The sequence below is a fragment of the Emys orbicularis genome, chromosome 5, assembly GCF_028017835.1.
Source record: "Emys orbicularis isolate rEmyOrb1 chromosome 5, rEmyOrb1.hap1, whole genome shotgun sequence".
In the NCBI taxonomy this organism is placed as follows: domain Eukaryota; kingdom Metazoa; phylum Chordata; order Testudines; family Emydidae; genus Emys; species Emys orbicularis.
In genome coordinates, this window is record NC_088687.1 from 116,065,909 (window position 1) to 116,082,358 (window position 16,450).

Sequence of the window (16,450 nt, forward strand, 5' to 3'; positions counted from 1 at the left end):
CACATCCAGCACCCTAACATTCTGTAGCCTTGCAGGAGCTAGAGGAAATACACTCTTCAAGGGACTGGATCAGGCTCAAACCAAAAAGCAAGAGCAAGTGTTAGCCCGCCTGAGGATAAATGAGGGTGGCAATGAACAAACACCACCACTTCCTGTTACAGAATGAGCTGAGGGAGCTTCATGGAAAAAGTACTTCAATAGTCACAGGTTATCCAAACCAGAGATAAGAGAATCGAATGACTAGAAAGTACACAGGCAGCCCTCAAGATGGAATTGAGCTCTAGGGAATGTCAGGCACAAGACAAACAAGGCCCTGGAAAGGGAAGTTGCCATGCTGAAGAGAAAAAAAAGCAGGCCCAAGAAGGAGATAAAATGCAACAGAAAAGATGCTCCTCTCCAAGACCAGAGATTTGGAATTGGCAATGCAAGGTCCTAATCAAAGTGGAACTGAAAGGAGGTCTAGCCTACAAGCAAAGGAGAACCTCTCAGGGGAAAACAACAAAAATGATTCTTCAACAGCTGTCATCACACACAATGTGATGTGGGTCCAAGAGGTTCAGAAATGGGCTTTCATACAGTCTTTACTGAAGGCCGTAGGAAAAAAGATGTGATCAGAAATAATTAGAAATCCTAAGAGGGAGCTGGATTGGATGAAAAATGTCCTTGTGTCTGAAGGCCATGCATGCAAGTGTATCCTAGAAAACTGTTCCTAAAGAGACAGAAAAGCAGTCTTGCACAGATTTACCAGTGGCGAGAGCACAGTGCTGTTGATTACCGCTGATGCTGTTGGAGGATTAGATTTACAAGATGTGCAACTTACGTTGAATTACAATGAAGACAATGAAAAGGGGTTCATTCACCACATAACCACAGGACTATGGGGGATAGGATTTGTAGTATCCTCAGACTTCACTGATGAGAATAGAAAAGTGGTTAAAGAGCTGGCAGACTTCCTTGAGGCAGCCAAATAATAACTACCTCCCTGGCTGGAAAAAATGATCAAGGAAGGCATTAGGCCAGTAACCCTAGAGAAGATGGTCAATGGGGTCACCCTGCTTGAATCCATAGAAAGGGCAAGATTCATGGGAAAAGAGTAAGGGATGTTACCCTTGAACCAGACCAGGTTTCTTTCTGCTGACGGAGGTACGTGATTGGGTGTTCCAGGCCTTTGTGGCCCCTCGCTGGCGGCCCCAATGTTTTGCTGTACCCCACTCCAGGAAAGTTATCTGAGAGGAAAAAAAACAGTGAGTATTAGTCCTCCAGGCTTGCCTAGAGAAGCATCCCAAGAGCAGCCATTTTGGGAGCCATTGCAATCTGGTCTTCCAGCAGCTAGAAGGGTAGTGACCAGCAACAGCCAATCAAGGCCCAGCAGGTTGAAACAAAAGGAGCTGTCTGCTTCTTGCAAGACAGTTCCTGGTTGGAGCTCGTGGAGTAAGGAAGGATGCTCCCTACGGCGCAGCCAAAGGAACCAGGCCAGGGAGGACCTGTTTCTGGCCACAGTCAAGGGCAGGAATGTGTGAGGAACCCTGCTGATTTACTATGAAAATTTTTGAAAGAGAAAGTAGTTAAGGACATAGAGGTGAATGGTAATTGGGATAAAATACAACATTGTTTTAAAAAAGGTAGATCATGCCAGACCAACCTGATCTCCTTCTTTGAGAAGATACTGATTATTTTAGACAAAGGAAATGCAGTAGATCTAATCTACCTGGATTTCAGTAAGGCATTTGATACAGTTCCACATGGGAAATTATTAGTTAACTTGGAGAAGATGAGGATTAATGAGAGAATTGAAAAGTGGATAAAGGTGAGACTACAACAGGTCATACTGAAAGATGAACTGTCAGGCTGGAAGGAGATTATTAATGGAGTTTCTCAGAGGTCAGTCTTGGGACCAATCTTATTTAACATCTTTTTACTGACTTGGCACAAAAAGTGAGAGTGTGCTAATAAAATTTGCAGCTGATACAAAGTTGGGAGGTATTGCCAATATGGAGGAGGACCAGAATATCATACAAGAAGATCTGGATGACCTTGTAAACTGGAGTAATAGAAATGGGATGAAATTTAATAGTGCAAAGTGCGAGGTCATGCAGTTTGAGACTAACAACAATAATTTTTGCGATAAACAGGGGACTTATCAGTTGAAAGTGACAGAGAAGAAAAAGACCTGCATGTATAGGTTGAACACAAAATGACTATGAGCCATCAATGTGATGTGGCCATGAGAAACGTTAATGCAGTCCTAAGATGCACCAGGCGAGGTATTTCTAGTAGAGACAGGGAAGTGTTTTTAAGGTCAGGCTTGACAAAGCCCTGGCTGGGATGATTTAGTTGGGGATTGGTCCTGCTTTGAGCAGGGGCTTGGACTAGATGACCTCCTGAGGTCCCTTCCAACCCTGATATTCTATGATTCTAAGTCACTGGTGAGACCTCATCTGGAAGACTGTGCAATTCTGGTTTCCCATGTTTAAGAAAGATGAATTCAAACTGGAATAGGTGCAGAGAAGAGCTACTAGGATGATCCGAGGAACAGAAAACCTACCTTATGAGAGGAGACTCAATGAGCTTGGCTTGTTTAGCCTAACCAAAAGATATGATTGCTCTCTATAAGCACATCAGAGGGATAAATACTAGCAAGGGAGAGGAGTTATTTAAGTTAAGCGCCAATGTGGACACAAGAACAAATGGATATAAATTGGCCATCATCAAGTTTGGGCTCAAAATAAGGCGAAGGGGTTTTCAAACATCAGAGGAGTGAAGTTCTGGAACAGCCTTCCAAGAGGAGCAGTGGCGGGAAAACACCTAGCTGGTTTCAAGAGCTTGATAAGTTTATGGAGGGGATGGTATGATGGGATTGCCTACCATGGCATGTGGCCCACTGGCAACTGACAGTAGCAAAAAACCCCAATGGCTAGAGATGTGACATTAGACGGGGAGGGCTCTGAGTTATTACAGATAATTCTTTCCCAGCTATCTGCCTGGTGGGTCTTGCCCACATGATCAGGGTCTAACTGATCGCCATATTTGGGGTCAGGAAGGAATTTCCCCCCGGGTCAGATTGGCAGAGACCCTGGAGGTTTTTCGCCTTCCTCTGCAGCATGGGGCACAGGTCACTTGCAGGTTCAAAGTAGTGTAAATGGTGAATTCTCTGTAACAAAATCTTTAAACCATGATTTGAGGACTTCATTAACTCAGCCAGAAGTTAGGGGTGAGTGAGGTTCTGTGGCCACGATGGTCCCTTCTGACCTTAAAGTCTATGAGTCTAATTCATCCCAGATGGGCAAGAAACTATTTTAGTTATAATTGATCCTGAAGGGCAAGGAACTGTTTCTATTTGAGTTTGTTTGTTGTACCCTAGAAAGGATTTGAACTGTGTGATCCAGCCAGAGAAGACCTGCAGAGACCAACTGATAGTCTGCAAGGTGTGTAAGGAGCTGAAGAAAACAGCAACACTGTGCCCAGGCATCGGGGGGCGCTCAAAGTAGTTAATGCAACCCATCACACTCTCCTGTATATGCATCATCACACTGGTACATAAGGCCATGTGGCGTATTAGTGTCAGACCTATCCAATCTGTGGGGGAAGGATGTGGCCTAAAAGACAGGCATTACTGGTGAATGGACTGAAACTTACCTTGAGGAAGAAAGACCATTGAATTTGTATAACTGAGTAGGGCCCCAATGAACTCAATTCTCTGTGCAGGAACCAAAGTTTATTTTATTTGTTTAGAATAAGTCCCAGATGGTTGAAGAGACTGACCATGAACTGGACACACTGAAGAAACTGATGCTCGGATCTGCCTTACAGCAGCCAATCGTCCAGATAAGAGAAGACATGAACTTCCTTCCCTAACTCCTCAAAAAGGCTGCCACAACTGCCAGGCATTTTGTAAGTACACAGGGGTCCTATGACAGGCCAAAAGGAAATACTGTATACTGATAGTGGTGTCCTACTGATAGTGGTGTGTCTGTGACTTGGCAGCCCTGCCCACGGAAGTATGTGACCCCAAGCTCGAGGGCAGCAAATCGAGATCCAGGGAAGGAAGAATCCATGCTAGGGAAACCATGCAAACTCTCATGTATTTGATTAATTGTTGCATTTCCGAAGGTCCACTATGGGTCTTAGACCTCCCTTGGACTTGGGGATCAGAAAGTATGATAAAAACTCTTTCCATGATGTTGAAGGGGAACTTCTTCTATGTTCCCTAGAGTGAACAGTCTGAACTTCTTGAACAAGCTCTGATTCATGAGAAGGGTCCATGAAAAGGGACATGGTATCCTAGTCTCACAGTGCTTAGGACCTGCTTGTTCATCCTTATGGCTTCCCAAGCATTGAGGAAGTGGGACAATCTGTCCCCAGATGGTCAGGGGGGGGGCAGGAGGGGAGGGTGGAGAAAGATAGCTGGAAGATCAGAGACAACTGTATTGCTGTCCTCAAGAGAGAAATCAAATGCACTGGCTGCTGCCCAACAGATCATTGAGGACAAGCCAGATGATTTGAATTGGAGATGGAGGACCTCCTTCTTTGTGTCTGTTTTCTCCTGGAAAAATCATATTGCTTTGAAGCATAAAAGGACTGCCTGTAGTACTGTTGCTATACGGAGGCTATACTGATGTCTTTTGGGAGCTGGGTGTAGTGTAGCATGAGAGAAGGGTAGCACAAGAATCCTTAAATGGATGCAAAGTCTTGCCTTTTTTGTCAGAAAACAAAAAATGACCATCAAAGGGGAAGTCCTCTATAGTTTGCTATACCCGAGTTATGTCAGTTCACAAAATCAAATTTAGCCAACAGTGCCTGCTGGTTCACTATACACATCTGGGGAGTGTAGGTAGAATAAATTTCTCCCCCCAACAAATAAAGAATCTTGGGCTTTTGGGGGTGGGGAGTTAATTTAAATCTTCATTGACACACCTCTCATGGGCAGCTGTAACTACCAGGAAGTTTGCGGAAGGATGCGAATAAAAGAACTCAAAGCCTTGCATCAGGACACGGTAAAATTTGTCTGCATACTTAGCTGTAGGAGCTAAGGAAGCTGTTGTGTGCCATAGGGTCTTTGGTGGCTCCAAAGGCCTCATTAATAGGGAGGGCTACTCTGCCAGGGGCAGCACCTGAAGAACATCCAACAGTCTGTGGGTATTCTATTGGACCAGTTCAGCTTGTATGCCCAAAGCATTCTCCCGAGTAGGTCTTGATAGGATTAAAAATCCTCTGGAACTGGAGGAGCTGGGGGGTCACAGAATTGTCAAATGGGGAGCATGAGAAAGTAACAGCAGACAAAGTATCCTCCTGAGGTAACACCTGCTCCTCCGGCAAAAGTTCATCCTGTAGGACTGGTTGCTCAGGGCCACCATTGTCTCTGCATGCCTGCAACGGAGATGGTTTTTAAAGGTTATAGGCTGCCCTTAACTGGACTCAGGTGTCTATAATTAACCTGAGGTAACCTATAGTTTTCCTATAACCTTTTTCCTATAAACTTTTCAGTTTATAGGAAAAAGGGTTTTAACCATTCAATGACCGATATGGTTACGCCTTCAGAACTGTCAGGTCTGACTTTGTTCCATAGAGCATTATGTGACAGTTTCCATGAGTCAATATTGCTCATATCTCCAAGACAAATACATTACTGAGAACTTCCTGAAAGTACGTGGAGTTTCTGTGAATACAATGTGAGGAAGAATAATTTCTCTTAAAATTCAAAAATACTGTGACATCTGCAGCCTGGAATGTGGGTTTAAGTAACTGAATTTTAATGTGTATTGCTCCTAAATGCATAGATCATACTAAAATAAATGCACTGCTTGGTGAATTTTAAATAGTTTATACTGAAACTGCTATACTTTACATTTGAAAAGAATGTATTACTCATAGGAAAAGATATACCTATTAAATGGTATAGTGCAGATGAAGTTCAGTGGGTCATATCACCTACTGATTCTGATATATTGCTTTCTCAACCATATTTATCACCTAATTCACGTATATTACTTATTGAACTAGATACATTTCAAACAGATTTGTAAAAGTGAACTGGATGCTTCCACATTAAAGTTACCACTTATCAATTCAAACAAATTGCCTAGTCAAACATCAATGTAGTCAAATGGTATATATTGTATATACAAATTGCTAAATTAAATGTATGAGTATATATATTCCCCTATATATTAACTAACCAAACTCACTATATGATTTATGAAATATAAATACAAATAAAATACTGTACAAATAGCCACACCAACTATTAAAACATACACAATAAGGGGCATGGCACACTGGTTCTCTTTAAGATTTTACACTATGTAATTTAGGGTTTTATACTGACACCCATCTAAGCACTTTAGATAGTTTTAAAACAATTTGAAGAATGTATGTAATCTTTTGCACTATATATTCACTATCATCTTTTTCCAACTGTACTGGAGAATGTTAGAGTATCATGTGAAATTGTTTAGGAATAGTCATATATTGCTGCTGAAAAGACTTATGTAGTAGCTATATAAGCCATATGGTTTTGACTACCATAGGTACTGAAACAGTGAAGAAAATAAACTTACCTATGCAAATTAACTTACTCTTCTTATCCATTAGAAGATTACTTTAATGAAGTCTTTTAATTTTGTATGTATGTTAAAAGTGTCCAGCAAAGGAAAAGAGTTGGGATTGTGTATACATTAATATATAATATAGTTGGGATTGTGCCCTTTTTTGTTACTTGACATTAAATAAAGAATGTCTGAAAGGTTGGTTGTTTTAAAAATCACTTTTTCCCCAGTTTGGTTTTTTTTAACCTTACAAATATTTGCAATACTAATTAGCTTTAGACTAATACCTAGAGGCCCCAACCAAGATCAGAGATGCAAAGTTTATGCCAGTGATGGGCAACTTGTGGCCCGTCAAGGTAATCTGCTGGCAGGCCGTGAGACAGTGTTTACATTGACCGTCCGCATACACGGCCGCCCACAGCTCCCAGGGGCCGTGGTTCGTTGTCCCCGGCCAATGGGAGCTGTGGGAAGCGGTGGCCAGCACGTCCCTTTTTGTTTACAAGTTTGTTTATATTTGCAGGAGATAATGCTGCCCGCTTCTTGTTTACAATGTCACCTGAAAGTGAGAACAGGTGTTCCCATGGCACTGTTTTAGCCAATGTTGCAAGATATTTACATGCCAGATCCGCTAAAGATTCATATGTCCCTTCATGCTTCACCCATCATTCCAGAGGACATACTGATGATGGGTTCTGCTCGATAACGATCCAAAGCAGTGCAGACCAGCACATGTTCATTTTCATCATGAGTCAGATGCCACCAGCAGAAAGGTTGATTTCCTTTTTTGGTGGTTTGGGTTCTGTAGTTTCTGCATTGGAGTGTTGCTCTTTTAAGACTTCTGCAAGAATGCTCCACACCCTATCCCAATCAGATTTTGGAAGGCACTTCAGATTCTTAAACCTTGGGTCAAGTGCTGTAGCTATCTTTAGAAATCTCACATTGGTACCTTCTTTGCATTTTGCAGTGAAAGTGTTCTTAAAACGAACAACATGCTGGGTCATCATCCGAGACTGCTATAACATGAAATATATGGCAGTATGCATGTAAAACACAGAGCATGAGACATACAATTCTCCCCCAAGGAGTTCAGTCACAAATTTAATTAACGCATTACTTTTTTAAACGAGCGTCATCAGCATGGAAGCATGGTGGCCAAAGCGTGAAGGAGCATACGAATGTTTAGCATATCTGGCACGTAAATACCTAGCAATGCCAGCTACAAAAGTGCCATGTGAATGTCTGTTCTCACTTTCAGATGACATTGTAAATAAGAAGTTGCCAGCATTATATCCCATAAATGTAAACAAACTTGTTTGTGTGAGCGATTGGCTGAACAAGAAGTAGGACTGAGTGGGCTTGTAGGCTTTAAAGTTTTACATTGTTTTGGTTTTGAATGCAGTTATGTAACAAAAAACAACAACCAAAAACCGACATTTGTAAGTTGCGCTTTCACTTAATATTATTTTTATTACAAATATTTGCACTGTAAAAATGATAAAAGAAATAGTATTTTTCAATTCACCTCATACAAGTACTGAAGTGCAATCTCTTTAGCGCAACGTACAAACGTCAGTTTTTGGGGTTTTTTTGTTACATAACTGCACTAAAAAACAAAACAATGTAAAACTTATAAAGCCCTATTTTAGTCCCCCCCCCCCAATAACTTTGGCTTGGAAAACTGGTTTTGCCTGAAAATTAGCAAATTTGATGGCAAAGGAGAATAGTTCTGCAGAGTTTCTGAAGAAAACCAGTCATGCAGTTTTTGAGTTATTGGTTAGTAAAAAGTTTCCCTAGTTTGAAGTTTATATTTGCCTAACTTTTCTCAATAGCTCAAAATTGGTTTGTTACCGTGCCTACAAACTTTCCAAACAGTTAAATCGCCTTGTAAACTCATGCACTGGCCATTTTGGAAAAAGTAAGTTGAAATTAAGCAAAGTTATCAATGTTTTTTGTTGTATATAGGTTTGGACCCAATCCTGCTCCCATTGAATTATGATTTCTATGGGGTTACAAGCCCAATTCTGTTGTAATTTCTAGCCATATCTACACTGCAGGGTGCTACATCAACATAGGTGTGGTGCCATAGCTATGCTGCTGTAACCCCGTAGTGTAGATGCAGACAACAGTGACGGAAGGCGTTTTTCTGTCTCTGTAAGAACTCTCTCCAAGTGATGGCAGAGCCACACAAAAGATTTAGAGGGTCTGGGACAAAATCTGAAACTGAGGCCCTCATCCTTCCAAAAAAGCCAACGTGGAGATGAAAGAATATAAGAATAGGCAAGGGGCTGGGGGTCAGAGAGGGCCCAGGCCTTTGGGGTCGCTGCCCTTCCCATGGAGGCATGGGGGGAGGGGCCTATGTTGCTCCTGTGGCCAGGGAACCACTCTTGGTTCTGCCTTTCTCCAAGTTCTGGCTCAGCTGCCAGTAGGAGCGGTATCCTTGACCTGCTCCTACTTCTGGGCTCTCAGCCTGGTCAGTTGCCTTGTGGCTGGCATAATGATGCCAGAGACAGCAATGGATCCTGGCCCCCCTCTGTTCACCGGCTCCTGGCTCAGTTTAATTTAGCCGAGTCCTTTCCCCTATTAAATTATTTGTTTCTTCTTATGATCAACTGGTCCTAGATTCCTTTTAAATACGTTAATATCCTAGAGGTAATAGGGTTTGTGCATGGATTTATTCACCTGACTACTAGAAGGAGGCACTGCATATTCAGAAGTCCTGCCATCAAATGAAAGAGCTTAATGAAGCCTGGCCCACTGGCACTAAAATGAGTTACAGAATCACTTCAAAGGGAGCAGCCAGTGGACTGTACCATTATTGGGGATCAGAACATTCCAAGAAGGTGCTACACATTGAAACAAGTCTGACCAGTGAGCAGAGTGTTCTAGATGGGAAACTCTTGTTTTTTACTATGGTTTCTTACCAAAACTGCTGCTTGATGATTCTCAAGTATTCAAGATGAGGATCCTGAAACCATTCCATCTTTTCTTCTCTTTCTTTGTGTGAAGATGGCCTTATGTGACCCATAATCCATGCTGAGCTATGTGGAAATGTGAGAAGTGTCCAATAACCATCCTTTCTTCTTTCAGGTATCATATGGTTTTGTTTATCTTTCCTTTAACCACAATATTTTATGGTAGCACCAAACTGTTCAAATTAAAGCTCTGCTTCTGAATCTTCAGTATTCTTTCTCTTCATTACCACCCATCCCATTCATTTATCCTATTTTGATTTTTTTATGAAGGTTTCCGATACAGGCCCAGCTCTGCTTAACTTTTGAAAATTTTTAGACAATATCAGGTATGCTCAGACCAAGGCAGCTAATCTTTTTCAAGTATCCAGTCAATGGCTTTCTAGTTGCAACATACCAAGACTTCCGTGATTTATCATAATTAATCAAGAATCCTCTAAAACTCAAATAAAGGCACGTCAGATATAAATCATCCTTAAAATGCTCGTTGTGCAGGAAAAGTTGAAAAGATTACTCTTACAGAAAAAGGATGCATTAGGAAAACTCACCCTGGATAACAAGTCTAACTTCAGCAGGTACATATACCTTGACTGAATGATGGCTAGAAAGGTCTCACCATTCTTATACAGTCATGTAGAGTTGTTTGAGGCTAAGAGAACGTTCACAGAAAAAAGTATCTGAATCTATGAATACTCATATCTGAATCTATGACTACTCAGAACATCATACTTTGGTATGTGCTGAAATCAGTAAAGAAAGTTACATTCAGATCCATCTTTTTTCAAACAAGGGAAAGCATGCATTATTGAATTAAAACAAAGCTAATTTTGAGATATCTAGTTGTAAAAGTCCAAATGAATTTTTTACAAAATAACTGAAGCCCGAGTTTTTTGTTCACCTTCAGAAAACTCTAAATTTTCTTCAGAGTTTCCATTAAAAGTCATCTCTGGGCTAAGGCAAAGAGTGAAAAGTTTCAGCCCAAAAAGAATTTGAGAAAATTATAAGTAGCTGAGCACAGGGACTTAAAATAAAAGAGACATCACTAAACCTTAACTACAGAGTTGCTACTATGATACTGTCAACACCTCTTCAACTGACTATTTATTTGTAATAAACTCAGTTTAATTATTGGATCCTAAACATGTAAATAGAGCTGGTCAGAAAATGGGTATTTTTCCATGGAATTTCAACTTCTCATTGAAAAAAACAAGTTTCCAAAAACCAAACGCTTTTTGGCCAAAAAGCAAAAAAATTTCACAGAAATCAGGCACTTTCCTTGACAAATTTTTAGTTGAAAACCCAATTCTCCATAAAAAAAAAAATAGAAAAATTTTTGACCAGCGCGTCACATGAGCGTGTGTTGCTCTTGCAAATAAACCCATTACCATAGTTTATTACAGTGTGTCTCCATGTAATTACCATGAGAACGTTTTTGGTTTCAGCACTTGGAGAAGCTGCAATACTAATTGGAAGGACTTTGGGTCAAGTCCTCTTGCGAATGAAGTTAATGGGAGTTTTGCCACTGACCTCAATGGAGTTAGGATATATTAAGGCTAGAAGGACCATTTTGATCATCTAATCTGACCTCATGCATAACACAGAGCATAAAACTTTGCCCAATAATTCCTGCATCGAGCCCATGACTTCTAGCTGAGCTAGAGTTTATCTTTTAGAAAAACATCTGATCTTATTTTAAAGATTTCTAGTGATGGAGAACCCACCACAACAAGTAGTCCCAATGATTAATTACCCTCACTGTTTAAAATCGTGCCTTTTTTTTTTCAGTCTGAATTTATCTAGCTTCAGTTTTCAGCCATTGGATCTTGTCATGCCTTTGTCTGCTAGATTAAATTACCTCTGCTACCAAAATTTTTCTCCCCACGCAGGTAGTTAAAGACTGTGATCAAGTCACCTCATAGCTTTCTCTTTGATAACCTAAACAGGTTGACTTTCTTAAAACTTTCACTTTAATGTAGATTTTCCAAACCTCAAATCATTCTTGTGTCTCATGCTGAGCCCTTTTTTTGAGTGTTGACACTAGAACTGGACACAGTATTCGAGAAATGGTTTTATAAGCATACAGAGGTACTATAACCTTCCTACTCCTATTTGATATTCCCCTGCTTATACATCCCAAGATCACATTAACCCTCTTAGTTACAGCATTGCTCTGGGAGCTCATGTTCAGTTGATTATCCATCATGGCCCAAAAGTCCTTTTCAGAGTCACTGCTTTCCAGGAGACAGTTCCCCATCCTGCAAGTGTGACCGACCTTTCCCACCCCCAACCCCCTAGACTTATGACACTGCATTTGTCTGTATTAAAATGCATATTGTTCAGGTAAGCCCAACTTATCATCGGATCTAAATTGCTCTGTGGAACTATCCTAATCATTATTTTTACTCTACTGATTTTTGTGTCATCTGCACACTTTGCCAGCGGTGATTTTATATCTTCTTCCAGATCACTGAAGAAGATATTGAATAACGTTTGTAAAGAACAGATCCCTGTGGGACTGCACTAGAAACACCCACATTGGATGATGATTCCCCATTTACAATTACTTTTTGAGTTCACTATGTTAGTCAGTTTTTAATCAATTTATTGGATACAGACCCTTGGTTCTGGTCTCCTTTTAATTAATGTAATTGAGCCAGATTCTCAGCTGGTGTAAATCTGCATGGCTCCGTTCAGAAGTCATCTGGCTCTATATGTCTTTTGTTAGTGTTGGTATCTGACTGAAGTAAAGTAATGGTCTTTTCAGGGTCCATCACTCTCAAATGGCCATTACTGTATTATTTCATTCTACTTCTAAATTTCTTATCACATGTATCTCTTAAATATTTACCTCCCTAGAATGACCAAGGCTGTTAGTGATGTCAGGCATTCAATTTTCCTTTAATAACAAATACAAAAGTATCCAGAGGTTTAATAAGTCAATACCACTCTGTCACTTCACAACTCAATATATTTTATATAAAATTTGATGTACATTATCTTAAATTTGTTTAAATATTATTATAAACATAATCTTTAAGAGGATCCGGGTCTGGAGTGACAGTCATTCATTAGTATATTATTAATTTTGTTATCCCTGCTCTTTGGTAAAATGTCCTGCATAGAGGCTAGAAACCTTCTTCCACATTTGATTTGTGGTCCCATCAAAACAAAAATAAAATTCAAGCTCATATCATTATTGTTTTGTCTCCTATACACTCCAAATCAAATCCTGTGTCAGATTGTCTAGTTTGTTTGGAGATGTTTTGACATCTCCCATATCACAGTTCATCGTCATCAGATAAGGCATCGAGATAATCTGTATCAACATATAAGAGAAATCCAGAAAACAAGCTGTCTGACCAAGTGGGATCTGCAAAGAGACCATTTTGGTCAGTGTAGAAGATCTCAAGCCACACTTCATCTTCTGCCTGAAGATAGATCACCGTGGATCCAGAAGCTACGTCATGGTTTCCTGTGTTAGCGTCAAATGTCTTTATTCGGTATTTCCCATTATGAACCAGCCCAATTGCAAGATGCTTATTTGCTAAGGTGATTTCATAAGAGAAGTAATAGATCCCTGGAATGGCACATATAAACTTCCCTGTGGAAGGATTGTAATGCTCACCCTCACTGAAAAGGACTTTATTGAATACGATTGGTAATCTTTCTTCTGGGTAGCTCGTAGTGATGCCAACAGAAAAGGCAGATTTCAGCACTATCCTTCCACACTTACAGATCCCTGGTACACCTTGTTCTCCTCGGTCTCCTTTATCTCCCTTATGTCCAGGTGGTCCAGCTGGACCCACTTCACCTTTGGCACCAACCAATCCTGTAGGTCCTTTTTTACCAGACTGTCCTGGGTCTCCTTTATCTCCAGTTGTTCCTAAAGGTCCACTCTTGCCTCTTAAACCTTGAAGAACATTTTATATTATTAATTATTACATACGCAATCTCCTTTTGTAGGTGACAAAGCAAATAATTGCATGGGCTACTGGATATGTTTGAATAAAATTAAATACATAATGAAACTGGTTTGGTGTAATCCTTGTCAGATTTTCAAAAACACCCCACAGTTAGAATGGAATTTGAGATTTTAAAAACATGTCTATATTTTTTGTGTGTGCGCACTGACAATGCATAAAATTCATCAGATGTCAAACAAGGGTAAAATACTAAGGACCTTAATCTGGCATTTGTTTATTTAAAGGTAAAACTCCCATTATTCTTACTGGAAGTTCTGTGTGCAGAACAATGACAGGACATAGCCATAAGAGCTTTAAAATTCTATTAGTAAGTTATGTCACTATTGACAGGAAATAGCTTATATTTTTTAGACTGGAAGTTCTTTAAAACTTCGTTACTGTATGGCACAGGTCTTGGAGTGCCCCCTAGGGGGGAGTGGAGGAACATCCAAGATGGCATGGCGGGGCCCGGGCCAGCCCCCACGGAGGGGGGGGTGCGGAGGAAGGGGGGAGCACCACCCAGCCCCTCCCTGCCCCCAGCTCTGCTCTGGTACCACCCCCAGACACATTGATGGCTCCTGGCCCGGTGCCCAGCCCAGTCCTCACTTGGCTCCGCTCCCAGCCCCATGCCTGCCCCCAGCCTCGGCTGCTGGCCACAGCTCTGTTGGGGGCCAGGCTAGGAGCTGAGCCACATCTGGCCATGGGCCCGGCTGCCGGCCCCCACCACAGACCGGTTGTAACTCCACTCCAGCCCCCACCTCCAGCCTCAGCTCCCTGGCTGCGGCCCCGCTTCCTGGCCCCAGACCGACCCCCATTTGTGGCCTCAGCCTCGGCCCCCTTACCCCACGCTGCACACACACACACACACACACACACACACACACCCCGAGCCGTGGTTCCACTCCTGGCTCCAGGGTGGATACGAGGGGGCGCAGACAGAAGTAATGGGGGGCAAGACCCTCAAAAGTTTGGGGACCGCTGCTGTATGGCATAGACATGTGAAAACCAAGTATTAAATAGTTTTCTCAACTGAACTCAATCTATTAAACTGTATTTTCTTATGTCTATATTATACTATACATATTATACTGTAATAGTTACCTATGTTTTCAAAGATGCATTTATTCCAAGGCCAGGAGGGACCACTGCTATCATCTATTCTGATCGCTTGTATAGCACAGGCCATAAAAACTTCCCAAAAACAATTCCTAGAGCAGATCATTTAGAAAAACATCCAATTTTAATTTTAAAAGTACCTGCTGAGTGGTTTTCAGTTAAAGCCTGCAGCTTTGGGAACGTGGTTCAGACCCTGGCTCTGTGTTGCAGCCGAGTACAGGTCTGTCGCATCTTACACTGGGGTTACGTTCCGCAGTCAGCGTGTAAAGCGAAAATCGCGTATAGTCAAAATTACATTGAGTGTAATGGCGGGCGGAATCGCCCGCACTACAGGTACAATATTAACATTGTTATTTTTCTCTTTTTTTTTGTTTTGTTTTTGCCGACCGCATAAAGCTGAAATCACGCATGTTAAATGCGCGTAAGATGCGACAGACCTGTAGTGTGTCTGGCTCAACAAGACAGGGTTCTGGAGTCCCAAGCTGGCAGGGAAAACGGGTTCAGAGATAATCTCAGCACATCAGGTGACAGTTCCAAGGGGGTCTCTGTGACCGAACCACATCACACCCTTAACCTTCTGTTAGACTTGATAGCACAAGATCTACTTAGCTTATCGCTATAAGGTATGTTTTTTAACCCTTTAATCCTTCTGCTGACTAAACAACCTTGACGCCATGAGGGAAAAAATAGAAAATCTAATGTGTCTTTAAAAGTCAGTTTAATCTAATCCAGAACTACAAAACTATGATATTCTAATCTTAATTGCATGGTTATTAAATGGTATCATTTCAGAAGTTGCTTGGGTACACTAACTGTATTTATTTTCTTAACTTGTTTGGATTTCTTTTAAGTTTCACCTCAAGTCTGAGTCCTGTGTTTGTAATATTTGTTTTTTGGATAATTACAACATCCCTGTAATGTTTTAACTTTAAGTTACTGATAGTTTTTATCTGTGAGAAAAATAATAATAATGAAGTTTCCCCCTGGAGATTCAATGTTCTTGTTTTATGGGTTTAAATCTGATATAATTTGTCATTTTTTGTTACATACATAACAACAGTATCTTACATTTATATTTGCTAGTATTTTATGCTCAGGAAGTCACTGATAAATAAAACTTAAAAAAATACAGTAAGTTCCAGGAGAAGGTCCTGGGTTGTTGGTTTCTTTTTTTTTGTTTTTTCCATTAGTTAGCATAAATATTCAATACCTGCATTCCCTTTTTCTCCCCTTTCTCCTTTCCTGCCATCTCTACCATCTCTTCCTGGAAGACCAATACGCCCATGAGGCCCTGGTGATCCATTAGCTCCGGGGGGACCTGCAGGGCCCGGCAAGCCAGGAATGCTACAAATATATCTCGCGTAGTAATTTTCTCCTTTGAGCTGGTTGTGAAGAGATTGTCCACTTGTATAGATGGCAAAACTTGTAACATAAAGCAACGCAAACATCCTTGGCTCTGGAAAAAATACATATATACAGACCATGAATGCATATCTTGTCATTCAAGCCTTCAGCTTGTTTTTATTTAGATTATAGGCATATATACTTCACACTTTTAAAATCCTAAACATAATATGGATTGAGCCAATGCAGAGCAGCACACTGAACTAGCACTGCTGTGGTGGCCCCACCAGTTTCTGCAGAATTTAAAGATTTCATTTAATTTTCAAGCCTTCTTTTATGTAAAGAAAATCTTCCAAATCTGAATTGATGCAGTGTGTCATACAGACTACAGACAGATAAAAACAATATCCTTAAAAGAGGTGTGAAGTCAGTTAAGAGAATGGGAATTTAACTCTAGATTCTGATGTTTACAGTACAGTTAACTATTTCACTGTGATAATTGAGGAAGAATCAG

General features: G+C 40.9%; 1 protein-coding gene across 1 annotated transcript; it reads right to left on the minus strand.

The window, feature by feature from the left end:
* Window positions 1–12,792: 12,792 nt before the first annotated feature.
* C1QTNF7 (C1q and TNF related 7) lies at window positions 12,793–16,076 on the minus strand. The gene is made up of 2 exons (XM_065405575.1): window positions 15,803–16,076; window positions 12,793–13,424 (listed from the first exon to the last, which is right to left on the minus strand). Exons 1-2 carry the CDS (start codon window positions 16,074–16,076, stop codon window positions 12,793–12,795), a joined length of 906 nt encoding a protein of 301 aa, XP_065261647.1.
* Between the last annotated feature and the right edge of the window lie 374 nt (window positions 16,077–16,450).